This window comes from Borostomias antarcticus (genome assembly GCF_949987555.1).
Source record: "Borostomias antarcticus genome assembly, chromosome: 14".
NCBI lineage: Eukaryota > Metazoa > Chordata > Actinopteri > Stomiiformes > Stomiidae > Borostomias > Borostomias antarcticus.
In genome coordinates, this window is record NC_140247.1 from 17780109 (window position 1) to 17795009 (window position 14901).

General features: G+C 48.2%; 2 protein-coding genes across 2 annotated transcripts; both read right to left on the reverse strand.

Moving 5' to 3' along the window:
• Positions 1–4495: 4495 nt before the first annotated feature.
• LOC311317250 (uncharacterized protein) lies at positions 4496–7786 on the reverse strand. Its single transcript, XM_084448320.1, has 4 exons — positions 6842–7786; positions 6626–6747; positions 6286–6406; positions 4496–6005 (listed from the first exon to the last, which is right to left on the reverse strand). Exons 1-4 carry the CDS (start codon positions 7137–7139, stop codon positions 5113–5115), a joined length of 1434 nt encoding a protein of 477 aa, XP_084304446.1. The 5' UTR covers positions 7140–7786; the 3' UTR covers positions 4496–5112.
• Positions 7787–9426: 1640 nt separating this feature from the next.
• LOC311317460 (uncharacterized protein) lies at positions 9427–14229 on the reverse strand (the record flags this gene model as incomplete). Its single annotated transcript, XM_084448542.1, has 5 exons — positions 14089–14229; positions 12403–12716; positions 12130–12266; positions 11389–11449; positions 9427–11009 (listed from the first exon to the last, which is right to left on the reverse strand). The coding sequence occupies exons 2-5, from the start codon at positions 12701–12703 to the stop codon at positions 9427–9429; spliced, it is 2082 nt and encodes a 693-aa protein (XP_084304668.1). The 5' UTR covers positions 12704–12716; positions 14089–14229.
• Positions 14230–14901: the final 672 nt, after the last annotated feature.

Below are 14901 nucleotides of genomic sequence, written 5' to 3' on the forward strand. Positions count from 1 at the left end.
TTAGGCCTACTTTCTGCTCATGAACAATCTCCAGTGGTAAGTGAACAAGAGGACAACAACAATAACCACCCTGCCTTGCATTTCCCAAGAGGACACAAACAACAACCACCCTGCCTTGTATTTCCCCCAGAGGACAACAACAACAACCACCCTGCCTTGTATTTCCCCCAGAGGACAACAACAACAACCACCCTGCCTTGTATTTCCCAAGAAGACAACAACAACAACCACCCTGCCTTGTATTTCCCCCAGAGGACAACAACAACAACAACCACTTTGCCTTGTATTTCCCCCAGAGGACAACAACAACAACCACCCTGCCTTGTATTTCCCCCAGAGGACAACAACAACAACCACCCTGCCTTGTATTTCCCCCAGAGGACAACAACAACCACCCTGCCTTGTATTTCCCCCAGAGGACAACAACAACAACCACCCTGCCTTGTATTTCCCCAGAGGACAACAACAACAACCACCCTGCCTTGTATTTCCCAAGAAGACAACAACAACAACCACCATGCCTTGTATTTCCCCCAGAGGACAACAACAACCACCCTGCCTTGTATTTCCCAAGAAGACATAAACAACAACCACCCTGCCTTGTATTACCCCAGAGGACAACAACAACCACCCTGCCTTGTATTTCCCAAGAAGACATAAACAACAACCACCCTGCCTTGTATTACCCCAGAGGACAACAACAACCACCCTGCCTTGTATTTCCCAAGAAGACATAAACAACAACCACCCTGCCTTGTATTTCCCCCAGAGGACAACAACAACCACCCTGCCTTGTATTTCCCCCAGAGGACAACAACAACCACCCTGCCTTGTATTTCCCAAGAAGACATAAACAACAACCACCCTGCCTTGTATTACCCCAGAGGACAACAACAACCACCCTGCCTTGTATTTCCCAAGAAGACATAAACAACAACCACCCTGCCTTGTATTTCCCCCAGAGGACAACAACAACCACCCTGCCTTGTATTACCCCAGAGGACAACAACAACCACCCTGCCTTGTATTACCCCAGAGGACAACAACAACCACCCTGCCTTGTATTTCCCAAGAAGACATAAACAACAACCACCCTGCCTTGTATTTCCCCCAGAGGACAACAACAACCACCCTGCCTTGTATTGGATTGAGGAGATGGAGACAGACAGCAGGGAAAGTTAAAAACGCTGCGCCCCCCTGCCTAAGACTATTAGCGCACTAAGTGAGTGCTTAAGTACAGTCTGATGTGTGATGGATCAAGTCAGCCTCCACAGCCTCAGACAGGACTGTAATCCCCTAAAGGGGGGATTGAGCACAGTAATGGCAACCCAAATGAAAATATGGACTCTAGGGACCATAGCTGTAGAATAGATTATGATTCAGCCTTGGGCAACACTAAAACCCGCCCCCCCACTGCTAGTAGTAACACTCACAAAGACACACACACACGTATAAAAATGCATTTACTGTGCATACCGAGGCACACACGCACACACACACACACACACACACATACACACACACACACACACACACACACACATGCACACATCCAGGCTATTAGATTGACTCCTCATGACCCCCTCCTGAGCTCGGGTAAATATTTCTCCTTTTTCCCTTCCGTATGGGGAGGTGAGGAGGGGGATAATTCTCCTCCTGGGAAGAAGGGGGTGGGGGGTGGAATGGGTCCTCAGGGGGGCTACGGGGGGACGGAGTGGGACAGGGGGGGCGGGGGACCGGCTGCAGGACAATTTTCTGCGAAATTGAACCAGCAGCCTGAGGCCAGAGGTATAAACTGACTCACAACATGAAAGAGAACAGGAGCTTACAGCCTGATCCCAGCGCACTAACACAACAACCACGGCCGTAAACACACACACACACACACACTCATATATACACACACACACACACTCATATATACACACACACACACACACCCGCACACACACTCATATATACACACACACGCACACACACACACTCATATATACACACACGCACACGCACGCACACACACACACTCATATATACACACGCACGCACGCACGCACGCACACACACACACTCATATATACACACACACGCACGCACGCAGGCACACACACACACACTCATATATACACACACACACACATATACACACACGCACGCACGCACACACACACACTCATATATACACACACACACATAAATATACACACACACACTCATATACACACACACTTATATAAACACACACACACACACAGCAAATAGATCATAGAACAGGTAAGGAGAATAACAGCTATTTGGAAACTGAAAACCACTGCATTTCTATGACGCAAATGTCAACACCTGCACCGTCTGGACTCGCTCAACCAAACCCAAATATGATACATTCCCCTCATGATCCGATCAGGTATCTGATCCACCTGTGCCCCTGTCACTGAGATGGGATTCAGGTGTGCAGGAGTTTCAATTATCTAGGAGGATATGTCAAACAGACAAAAACGTGCGCGTACACACACTCACACACTCAACACAGCATGTGCCTAAATAGCTGTTCATTTGTCCCTCGTCAAAGCTGCTTATGCTCTAAGAGCTGAAAGGGGATTACACACCAACTACCGTATATGAACAGAAAACACAGCAAAGCCTGTGTGAACCTCCCCATACACACACACACACAAAACAAAGCTATGTTCAGATGCAGGTCTGTCTAGATCCCTGTCTGACTCCCTCATACTGTCTATTTTCATAGAAGTTGGAGTGTTACCCTCCTCATCAATATCCTCCCAGATACACTCACATAAAATATACACCAACGCAGCCTTAATGGTAAATGGACTGCACTTATATAGCGCTTTTCCACCTTAGCGACACTCAAAGCGCTTTACAATGGACTCTCATTCACCCATTCACACACACATTCACACACCAATGGCGGTAGCTGCCATGCAAGGTGCTAACCTGCTCATTGGGAGCAATTTGGGGCTAGGTGTCTTGCTCAAGGACACTTCGACATGTGGACAGTCGGAGCTGGGATTCGAAGCACTGACCCTTCGATCACTGAACGACCCGCTCTACCAACTGAGCTACAGACGCCCCTTAATCTCAATACTATGCACAGCCAAGCCTGACACAACCTCACAGTATGTCCAATACACTACATACTGAACATGACACATTTAAATCATTTAAATCCAGTAGATACGGGACAAAGGGAATCGAATGTGTCTCCTCTACATGTCTCCTTCCGTCTCTCTAGAGAGAGGGGTTGGGGGGTGGGGTGAGGAGTAACATGAGGACTGTTTGTGTTGTTCAGTAATGGGGTGTTAGACCCCATAGACGGCAGAGCAGGTGACCTTGGGGTTGGGGTCAGAGAATGTTTCAATGATCAATTCAAGGACTCAGCAGCCAGGGGAATAGACTGACCCAGGCCAAGCCTACTCAGTATTCAGCTCTGGGTGCATGTGTGTGTGTCTACGTATTTAGTAGAATGAGGGAGAGAAGGTGGAGAGAGAGAGTAGAGGGGGAGAGAGAGAGAGAAGTCCCCTTAGCCTTCATTGTCCCCAGGCCCCTTGAGACACAATGGACAGAGTATCTGTAAGTAGTGCAGGACCAGCTGGACCCTCTCAGAACTCAAAGACAGAGAGAGGCTATAATGTGCTATCAGTATGGTGAGGGGTTCTCCGAAAACACAACCCCCTTCCTTCCTGGGAGAAGCACTGATCGGATACAGCGCACGCCCAGGTAGTTGACAGCTGTGTAGAGGTCAGGGCTGCCTCCTTTCACCTATCCAGTCATGGTTTGATCAGAGGTTCTCCCAGGAAGACCAACTTAAAGATGCATTTGGGAGAATTTTAAATTAGGTAATTATGTTAAAAGTGAAACCAGAAAATGCCAGAAAAAGCTTCACTGAGCAGTAGAGGACTGGGGCTGGCTTTTATATGGTTGGTTCTATGGCCTTTTCCTCCCTCATAGTAAACCATGATGCTGGTTTCACGTTTTGCTCTACCAGCCTGTCTTCTCAAGAAGATAAACACTGCCATCTGGTGGGAGCTGTGAATACTGCCTGTCTTCTCTAGAAGATAACACTGCCCTCTGGTGGGACCTATGGATACTGCCTGTCTTCTCTAGAAGATAAACACTGCCCTCTGGTGGGACCTATGAATACTGCACTCACACGCAACACTGCCCTCTGGTGGGACCTGTGAATACTGCCTGTCTTCTCTAGAAGATAAACACTGCCCTCTGGTGGGACCTATGAATACTGCACTCACAGACAACACTGCCCTCTGATGGGAACTATGAATACTGCACTCACACACAACGGCACAGAGGATTGGCGTTTGTTTCATTTGTGAACCAATAAAATTCAAATTTCATCACACACAGCTTTCAATATAAAGTAGGACACAATAACGATGATTAAACCATGACTGCACTTGGTTTTATTCATTTTATATGAATAGCAACCATGGAAGATACAATGACCATTATTGAGTATGCATGTGTTAAAGTTTACAGTTAACATTTGTTAACACCAGGAATGTATGTACAGTAGAAGAAAACATGATAGTCATGATGAATACAGGGGTGTTACTCTATACACATGGTCATCTCTGCATGCAACTCAATACTATATCACTACAATACCTCCTCCATTCAATTCTCCTACAGAGAGCAATGGTCCAGACTTTTCTAGGCTACATAGTGGAGTGCACCGTTTCATAGTCCAATGAGCCTGAGGTTCCATGGAATGGCTCCTAGCCACTGTTCTCAGGTCAGCCCAGTTCAAAGTTTCCCCGCTCGTTTGACCACGGTTAGGAGTTTTGATCTGGCACTAGATCAGATCTGGTCGTACACCATAACGTGTCATAAGCTGCATGACGAGAAATAAACGACTTAGAAAGCCGCCACGTTTAAAAACAATACAACAATAACAAACGATTAACTTTTGCCGAAATTTAAATTCAAAGCGATTTCTACAGTATCTGGGATCAGTTTGTTCTAGGAGCTCCATGAGCCGGGTGATGAGGTCACCTCTAAGTGCCACAGGGGAGGAAGGCTACGTTGCAGAGTCTTCAAACGGAGCCGAGCCCCCCCCCCCCCCCCCGGGGTGCGAGGCTACCCGTTCGACGGCAGAGGACTGCCGTCCTGCAGCGGGTCCAGGAAGTAGGGCGCCCCCTGGTGGACGCGGTGGTGGTGCACCCGCAGGTTGCCGCGGTGGGCGAAGCGCTTGCCGCACTCGTCGCAGCCGAAGGGCCTCTTCCCCATGTGGACGTCCCTCTGGTGGGCGCGTAGGTTCCCGCTGCGGGCGAAGCGCTTGCCGCACTGGCTGCAGCCGAACGGCCTCTCGCCGGTGTGCACACGCGTGTGCACCGTCAACTCCGACGGGGTCAGGAAACTCTTGTCGCACACGGAGCAGGGGTGGAGCCTCACGCCCGTGTGGCGCAGCAGGTGGCGGCGCTGGTGGGAGGGGTAGGTGAACGCCTTGCCGCAGTACGGGCAGGTGTAGGGCCGGGCCCCGCCCCCCGCGTGGCCCAGCGCGTGCTTGTGCGCGTGCGGCAGGGCATTGGGCGTGTGTGGGCGGAGCGGGTCCCTGGTGGCGACCGACCGCCTGGGCCGGTCCCTCGGACGCCAAGACGAGGACGACGGGGTGCTCCGCTGGCCAGGGTCCGGACGGGCCTCCCTCCCGCTCTCCGGCGCCAGGTCCTGGTCTGGGTTCTGGTCGAGGAAGAGGAGGGCTGGGTCGTCTTCCTCCTCCTCCTCCTCCTCTTCCTCCTGGTCCAGCCCAGGCCGGTAGAAGCTGGCCTCGGCGTCGCCGGCTGCGTTCCCCCCGGGCGCAGGGTAGCCGCCCCCCTCAGCCAGGAGCTCCAGGCCGGCCTCCCCGCCGCGGCCCGCCTCCAGCCCAGGCAGCCAGTCCCTCTGGGGGGCCGCGCTGTGGTCAGGCCGGCCTGTGGAGCCCGGTTCCTGGAGGGGCCTGGGGTTGTCTCTGGAAGCCTCCTCCCAATGAGACACTACCAGGGATTGGGGAGATCCGCGTTAGTACAGGGCTTTCACTGGGAATGGGAGCATAACATCAGGGCCGGCTCTAGTGGGGGTGAAGGGTGGGCCATTCTGCAGTCCCCAAAATTTCATGTTGCCCGTTCTATTAAAACTGCGACTGTACGACTGCAGTAAATTAGCTTCATACGAGCCTAAACATGTCCTCATTAAAACGACCCTGTGAGCCACTATCAATTAGTAATATTACTCAAAATTAGAGGCTGCATTTGAGGTGTGTTGTATCTCCCTTACACGCTGGCTTGGTGCCCCTGGTGTCCCCCAGGGGGTCTCCTAGCCTCGGGTTCCCCCCAGCCTGGCTCCCCTCCGGGGCCTGGGCCTCCTGAGCACTGGGGCTGGGGCCAGACTCCTTAAACTGTGGAACACAGGATTACAAACAACACATGAGTGGATCTGTAAAAAGACAACTGGAGTTATGTTAGGCTGACTCTCGACTGGTTCTACTATACACTAAGGCAAAGTAAATTGCATCCAACATGTTTGTTGCTATATTTGTTTGTCTCGTCCAACATGGCTAACTAGAGAAGAAACAGAGGAACAAGACATTTCCGCTTTAGGAAAGGAAGAGTCCAACCTCCTGTTTGAATGTGGCTCTCCCCTGCTCCGTCTCTTCTTTAACCCTGAAAGGGCTCTCACTGACCTCCTCCTGACCACGAGGGTCTGTCTCACTGAAGGAAACTTTCCCAGGGTCCCCTCCTGCACACACACACAAATAGTGAGTATCCAAACAGTAACATCACAAATATTGACAGCTGAGGATTGAGTGGACGGGAAACAATTTGGGTCTTACCAGCCCCTGAATCAGCCCGAAGCCTGGGGCTGCTCTCTCCTCCTCCTCCCTCTCTCCTGGTTGGTCCGGGTCCAGTCCCCACCACATCCCCTCCCTCACCCGCCTTCCTCATCTTCCTCTCTGCCCGCTCCAGCCGGCCTCGGAGCGCCGAGATCTCCTCTCCTCTCTGCGTCAGCTCCGCCTGCTGCTCACACAGACTGCTCTCGAATATCTTGGCGATCTCGCACACCGCCGCCGCCAGGAGCGAGTCCATGACGGTGGCCAGCTGAGCATGGAACGTGTTCCTCACAGTCTCCATCTTCCTGGGTGCAAGTCAGTTTCTTACCTTTGCTCTGGCTCTCAGCCGCCCAAGCTAAGGTGCCCACCAAGGGGTATTTGGCTCTACAGCTAAACACAAAAAGACCAAAGACTGGACCTATTGATTCACCTACGATTTTATCATTCTTGATTTGAAGATTTGCATATCAGCACTCGTTGGCCGCTGCTTTAATTTTTTTTTAGAAAAGTACGTGGCAAGTTCAAATTAAGTCCACACCTGGGAACCCACACTGCCAATATCTGTACCCTTGGTCGACCAAAACAATACCTTGGCAGGCATCCAATACAAAACGACAAGCGACACGATGTATTTGTAAATAGCATTTACGCATGCCTTATTTTGTCACGAAGTTACCATTGAAAAATTAGCTAACCACAAAATACTCAACAAAATGCACAGATGACCGAATGCAAGGAATTGTAGCCAAAGAAGGTAGCCCCTGCCAGTAAGCAGCTAGCACAGCCAGCTAGCTAGCCAACTAGCTAAAAGCAAACGAGCTAGTTTTCTTAATATTCCTGAAGATATTTTCTAACTGTAGATCCATCAAAACTGTTATCTCAGCCAATCGCTGACTCGTTTATGAATGGATCAAGAAAAACGCCAAAGATTTATCAAAATCCGCAGAGGTCTACTTCTTGCCAGCGTTGCGACGGGGGTGAAATGAAACGATGTGATGGTTGGGTAGGTCTCGCGAGAGCGGGTACGTGCTCAGAATGGGGGCAGGGGTGTGTGTGTGCCTGTGGACTCGAGGTTAATTCCACCATCATTAGTTTGCTAATACTGTATTACGTCTATCTGTGTGTTGTTGTTACCATCCACAAATGGAAGAGTTCAATTTATAATGTGGCCGAGACAAGAATATTGTTCTGAGCACGTGCGATTCATTAAGAAATGTAAAGGTAAATGGACTGCATTTACACACCGCTTTCATCCAAATAGACTGCACTTATAAACCGCTTTAATATTGGACTCTCATTCACACATTACCATTTACCATTCACACACCAATGGCGGCAGCTGCAATGCAAGGTGCTAACCTGCTCATTGGGAGCAATTTGGGGTTCAGTGTCTTTGCCCAAGGACACTTCAACATGTGGACAGGAAAAGCTTGGATTCGAACCGCTGACCCTACGATGATTGGACGAATCGCTCTGTCAATCAATCATTACAAGAACAACATCTGTAAAAATGTTAAATGACTTTAATCACTTTTTATAGACTAGATGTAAAAATGCTATTCAACCAAAAATATTGTGACCGTTGTCAAACAGTCGTACTCTGTCGTAGTTATAACACATATGTTTGAACTCCAGACCAAAGTTTCCTTACACTGAGCAAAACTGAAATACCAAATTAAAACATCTACCAGACTACTGAATCAAAACATCACAAACTTACAAGTCTGGCTGTGACTTTGGAGTTAATAGGGAGCTATAAAACCAGTAACGCCTAAAATGCCCCCCTACATCTTTTAGCATGGGCCTTTGCGGAATCTCCATGTCAAAATGCATTTTGAAAATAAAACAATTTCTCAAAAATCCCATCTGTAATTTCTACCAGACTACTGAATCAAAATATCACAGATTTACATGTCTGGCAGTGACTTTGGAGGTTATAGGGAGAGTTACAAAACTAGAAACAACTTAAATGTCACCCAAGATCTTTTATCTCTTAAGTGAGCATGGACATTCATGGCATCTCCATGTTGAATTAGATTTTGAAAATAAATAAATTTCTCAAAAATCCCAGTTGTAATTTCAACTGAAGTTGAATTCAAAGGAACAAGAAACAGACTTTTGTACTAGTGACATCTGTCAAGCTGGGCCGGTCTCTGCTGGCCAGAGAGACGATACCCCTGTGCACTTATTATTACTGTGCACAAATGCTGGGTGAGTTCCCTTCTCTTAATCTCTGGCAGTATAGGCTCTGTGCACCAGCTTCACTACTTCCTGAAAGTCACTTGGCTTCTTTATTTCCTGTCCTATATGATTGGATTAAGTGATTAATCAGGTGTGCGCTGGGTCTTCCGCACACCTGATTAATCACTTAATCCAATCATATAGGACAGGAAATAAAGATGCCAAGTGACTTTCAGGAAGTAGTGGAGCTGGTGCACAGAGCCTATTGTACTACGTGCACCTTTTGTTACAATGTGTCAACCACTGTTTCTGAAACTGAGCTGTGAAGCACAATATGAAAAGAAATGCTCTGCGGTAGGACCAGCACGGCGGGGTTGAGGTGTCCAGGATGGCCGCGTATCGGGGCGTCAGGTATGGACTCGCTCATAATGCAGACTCAGCCAGCCTATGTAGGAGAAGCCCTGGCCGCAGATCTTGCAGGTGTTGAGCTTTGTTTTGTGGACGAACTGTCTGTGTTTGGTGAGTTTCTCCTGGGTGGAAAACCTCCTGGCGCAGTCCTTGCAGGGCAGCTTCTTCCTGGCGTCCGTCTTGCCCGCCGTCTGCCCCCGGCACGTCTTGCGATGCTTGGAGACCACCGCATGGCAGCGGAAGCTCTCTCCACAGCGCCTGCAGATCACCGGCTTCTCTCCGGTGTGGATACGTAAATGGTCTATTAAGGTCATCTTAGTGGAGAGAACCTTCTGACATATTTTACAGGTGAAGCCCCTAGGGACGGCCTTGCCTGTGACCTCTAGTCTCTTTCCTTTCCCCCGATGGTTGCGAGTGGCTGGACTCCTTGGAGAGCTACTGCTGGTGGAGGGCTGTTGGTCTGTGCGATCTTTAATTGGCATTGTCCAGTCCAGGTCTCCATTCCTCTCTTCCTCCTCCCGGGGTTCATCAGGGTCGTTATCCACATGCATGTTGTTGCTCCGTTTCTTCTCAGCTGCGTCTTTCTCCGTCTTTCCGCGGTGGCACGCCGTCATGTGCTGACGGAGCAGACTCGGGAAGGGGAACGTCTTGTGACACTTCGAACACCTTTTGTGCGACCACGAGTGCTTCTTCAGGCTCGCCTTTGACTGAAACACCCTCATGCAATACCTGCAGCTGGAAGATTTTCCTTTTGCATTCGTCTTCCTTTTATTCTCTATGACCTTCGTCACTCCGTCTTTGCTCTCCGACTTGCTGGCGTTTCTTGTGCTCGTTTTGTGACTCTTCTGATCTCGCTTTAGTCTCTCTTTCTTTTTGCGGACCGGAGGGACGGGCGTCTTAAACCCTTCTCTTTTCAGCCTCACTGGCCTCTTTTCTTGTCCTGACACGGTCAGAGAGGAATTCCCAGCTCTCTGGGACCTGGGTGAGCCGCTACTGATGGTGGAGGGCTGCTGCTCACTGGGATCACCAGCAGACATTGTCCAGGTCGGGTCCCCATCCCTCTCTTCCTTCTCCCATGGTTCTGAATGCTTACTTCCTACATGCGCCTTCAAGAGGTCCTTTGTGAGGAACCTCTTACTGCAGTATTTACAAGAGTGCCGTTTACTAACACCGACTTTGTGGTTGTTGCTCTGCTTCTCTTCAGCTGCGTCTTTCTCCGTCTTCACACTGTGGGACTTCTTCATGTGCTGAAGGAGAAGGCTTGGGAAGGGGAACGTCTTGTGACATATCGAACACTTTTTGTGGGACCACAAGTGCACTTTCAGGCCCCCCTCCGTCTCAAACAGCCTCGGGCAATACCTGCAGCTGTGGGAAAATAGTTCTTCATCATGCTTCCGCTGTGGTTTTCTTACACGTCTTCGGACTGGAGTGATTGGTGTCGTAAGTGCTTCTTTTTTCACCTTCACTGGCCTCTTTTCTTGGCCTCTGCCCTGTTCATAACTGCACCCTGACGCGGTCAGCGAAGAGTTCAGACGTTCAAGCCTGCGTTTGAGTCTATCTAGTCTATCATCTGCTACTGACCCTGGAGGAGAGGAGAGGAGAGGAGAGGAGAGGAGAGGAGAGGAGAGGAGAGGAGAGGAGAGGAGAGGAGAGGAGAGGAGAGGAGAGGAGAGGAGAGGAGAGAGTTAACTGGGTCATAGGGGACATGACATTTTTTATTTTTTTTTATTGATATTTTATTTTATTATTTGAAGACATATTAACCACATATAATTACAACATGTATTACAGTCAGACAACATTTTACACGCAACACAAAAACAAGTCAAAACAAAACAACCACAACAGCAAAGGCAGGATTAGGGAAATGACATTTTAATTACATTTAATTTACATTCATCTTACATTTTTACTTTATTTTTCTACAGCTGAATGTCAAAATCAATAAAGATAATACTCACTTTTATGAGGAGGGCTTGTGGATAGGGCTGTAATAAGGTGTGATTCAAAATCATCCTCTACCTAAAAACAAAGACATCATCTGTGAGATCTAAAACAAAAACACAAAACGATAAATTGCATTCGAAACATATTTCAGTTACTATCATGAATTTCAATCAGTTCTCCAAGAAGCACCACTGCTAGGCTGTTCTTTGCTCTCCCTCCTATCTTCTAACCAGGTCCAGTGGATGCCCCACTGTCACCAGCAGACCTCCCGGAGTCCGATAGATACCCCTGTGTCTGCTGTGGATGTCGTAGCATGTCCGTAGGATGTCCTCTCTCCTATGATGATTTTTTTTTAGCCTCTCTTACTCTGAAATGTAATTTAATATAATGTATTGCTTTATAAATGTTCTTAGCCGGTAGACAAACATACTCCTGGAGCTTGCTTGATCGCCTTGTTGAGAGGGGTCATTACTGTGATTACTGTTTTTTTGCTTCCCTCTGGAATATGTAGGGGTGGGTCGTATGCCCACCTCCCTTGTTCTCTGTAAAGCGCATTGTATTGCCTCTGGGCATGAAATGCGCTATACAAATAAAGCTTTGATTGATTGATTGATTTGCTTTGACATGAAGTCACGTTTTCTATTGCTGGTGTTCTAACTTCTAGCCCAGCTAATGTCTTAAGCATGGGGTGTGTGGAAATACCACACACTTTTATGGTAGCTGCTAGTCCTACTCTGTTATCATTGGTGACAGACCTCCTGTTTGATGTTGGGTATACGCCACAGAGACACACTCAAGGGCTTCAGCGTTACGCTCGGACACTCCTCCATGTCCTCAGAAGACTGCTCCAGAGGCTCGTCCCACTGGATGGGAGCGCACCAATCATCAGGAACTGCGCGCGCACACCCACGCACACACACACCCATACACACGTACACACAGAAGAGTTAGAAGTGACTCTCAAGTCAAAATGACAAAATATGACAAGTATTTCTGTTGTTGGAAGGTCTGAGACCTGTCTAAATTACCATCGTCTATCTCAGTATCATCTGTCACCACTGAAGACATGGTCTGGCTGGAGGTCTCGGCATCAGCATTGAGCTGGGCTGCTGTGTCAGGATCCCCTCCGTCCCCCCGTAAGCTCCTCTCAGCCTCCTCCAGCCGGCCTCGCAGCGCAGAGATCTCCTCCACGCGCTGCGTCAGCTCCGTCTGCTGCTCGCTCAGGCTGCCCTCGAAGATCTGGGCGATCTCGCACACCGCCGCCTTCAACAGGGTGTCCATGACGGAGGCCAGCTGGACCCTGAACGCTCTCCTCACATAGTCCGACATCGCCGCTGGCCGCCTACCCAACAGTCCAGAGGGGTCAAATCATTCTGACAGTAAGTGAATGCAAGTGTGTTAGTTTTCTGTGTCACTGCTAATAGCTAATAATAACAAAATTGTTGGTTGCTGTTGCTATCTAGCCAACACTTGGTGCTTGGTTGACTAAAGTTAAATTTACTTTACTAACTTTTGAGTATTACTTTGAGTACTTTTGTGCATTAATTTGAGTATTTTTTAGTGACTTTTGAGTATTATGTAGTTGGTTGATGGTGATATCTGCTAAATATGTCAACAGGGACACAAAAAACATGCAGAAAATGGTAAATGGACTGCACTTATATAGCACTTTTCCACCTTAGCGGCACTCAAAGCGCTTTACAATGGCCTCTCATTCACCCATTCACACACACATTGGTTTTGGTTTTACACACCAATGGCGGTAGCTGCCATGCAAGGTGCTAACCTGCTCATTGGGAGCAATTTGGGGTTAGGTGTCTTGCTCAGGGACACTTCGACATGTGGACAGTTGGAGCTGGGATTCGAACCACTGACCCTTCGAACATTGAACGACCCGCTCTACCAACTGAGCTACAGCCGCCCCCAAAATAAAGTTCATTCAAACACCAAAAAGGCTAACAGTTATTGGCCAAAATACATAAATGAAAGTGTGTTGTCCCCCATGTGGGCGTGGTCATTGAACTGCCATGTGTATCGAACCAAGGGCACTTGGACTAGTTACTAGTTACTCTGCTTGTCTGAAGCAGGCAGCACTACTAGGAGAGAACATACACGTACATTTCTGTTCATATAATTACATTAAATAATAATATTATATAATAACAATAATAGTAATCATTGTAGGCACACAATCAATCTAAAACATACACAGTACATAAAGTGCATGTGAGGCTGCCTGGTATTCGTCTAACTTTCATGAGAGTAACGTGACGTTGTAGCCTTCAATCCGGCGCCACTGGGTCATAATAAACCAATGATAGCCTATAGCGGGATAACAACACAGCTAATGCACACAACACTGCTGTTTGACTAAGTCACGGCTTTCTAGTTAAGAAGAGAGGAAAGAAGATACACGTTGAATCTGACCAACTAGACCGCTCGCACTGGTGCGACCAATGAGAAATCTCAGTGGCACTGGACAGAGAAATGGTCACAAATGTGATTAATTAAGTCGCACGCGGAGCTCTGCAAATACCGATAGTGGAGAATAAGCTACTATTATTGATAGCCTACATCTTCCGAGAAATTGCAGATGTTTCGAAAGCACATTAGTTGTCTAGCCAACAGCCCTAGTTCCCTTGTAACATTCGCGCGCGATAGGTAAACATGGCAGTCACATTTCTATACCTCGACCATCGGCTACGAACACTAACCTGCAATAATAAGGACCGTAGAAAACGCTCCAAACCTCTCTGCGTTGTCGCCGACCTGTCTGGATATTTCAAACCAACATATAAAACCTGCAGTACATGGAATGCAGAGTTTAGTTGTGCAATGTAATTCAACCACACCAATGTCCCTCCATGTTTTTCATGATGTGTGGGCTGTGGCTCTGAAACTCCGTCCCTTACCTCGCGTCACACTCTCGCGATTGAAGAGGTTGGAGTCGGCCTATCCCAAGGCTGCACAATCAGATTTATTACCCACGCGACAGCGCAGGGCGAGACCGTTATATTTTCGATGGCATAGATAGATTATACTACAGGTGTGTGGGGGGGGTACAGTGGAATAAAGAGTATAGAGAATATAGCCTACATAATATATAAAATTAAATGACAATAAATAAATAGGCCTACAGTATGCATAAATATAGGATAGCCTATATACATAGGCAACATACATACAGTCTGTATAGGTATGATAATACTCAAATATACATGCATATACATGCACACATCCACAGCACTCAGAAACACACAGGAACACTCAGGCACTGTTATAGAGTCTGATGGTCTCTGGCAAAGGAGCGCTTGAACCGCTCTGTTTTGCACCTGAGTGGGAGGAGCCTGCACCTGGGTAGGAGGAGCCTGTGGCTGAAGGTGCTCACCTGCCACAGATCATCATGGAGGGGATGAGAGGGGTTGTCCAGGATGGGAAAACCGGAACACGGTGATTGCAAGCACACGCACAGAACCAAGAAATGCACTCATGGACTCTCTGAGCACCATTTCTAGTTTTGATTTATT

What these genes read in the sequence shown, in the direction of transcription:
- LOC311317250 (XM_084448320.1), bottom strand. Translation starts at nt 7,139, where the DNA reads ATGGAGACTGTGAGGAACACGTTCCATGCTCAGCTGGCCACCGTCATG. An exon ending in GAGCCACATTCAAACAGGAG is followed by an intron (nt 6,407 to 6,625) that starts GTTGGACTCTTC and finishes TGTGTTCCACAG; the next exon opens with TTTAAGGAGTCTGGCCCCAG. An exon ending in CAGGGGCACCAAGCCAGCGT is followed by an intron (nt 6,006 to 6,285) that starts GTAAGGGAGATA and finishes AATCCCTGGTAG; the next exon opens with TGTCTCATTGGGAGGAGGCT.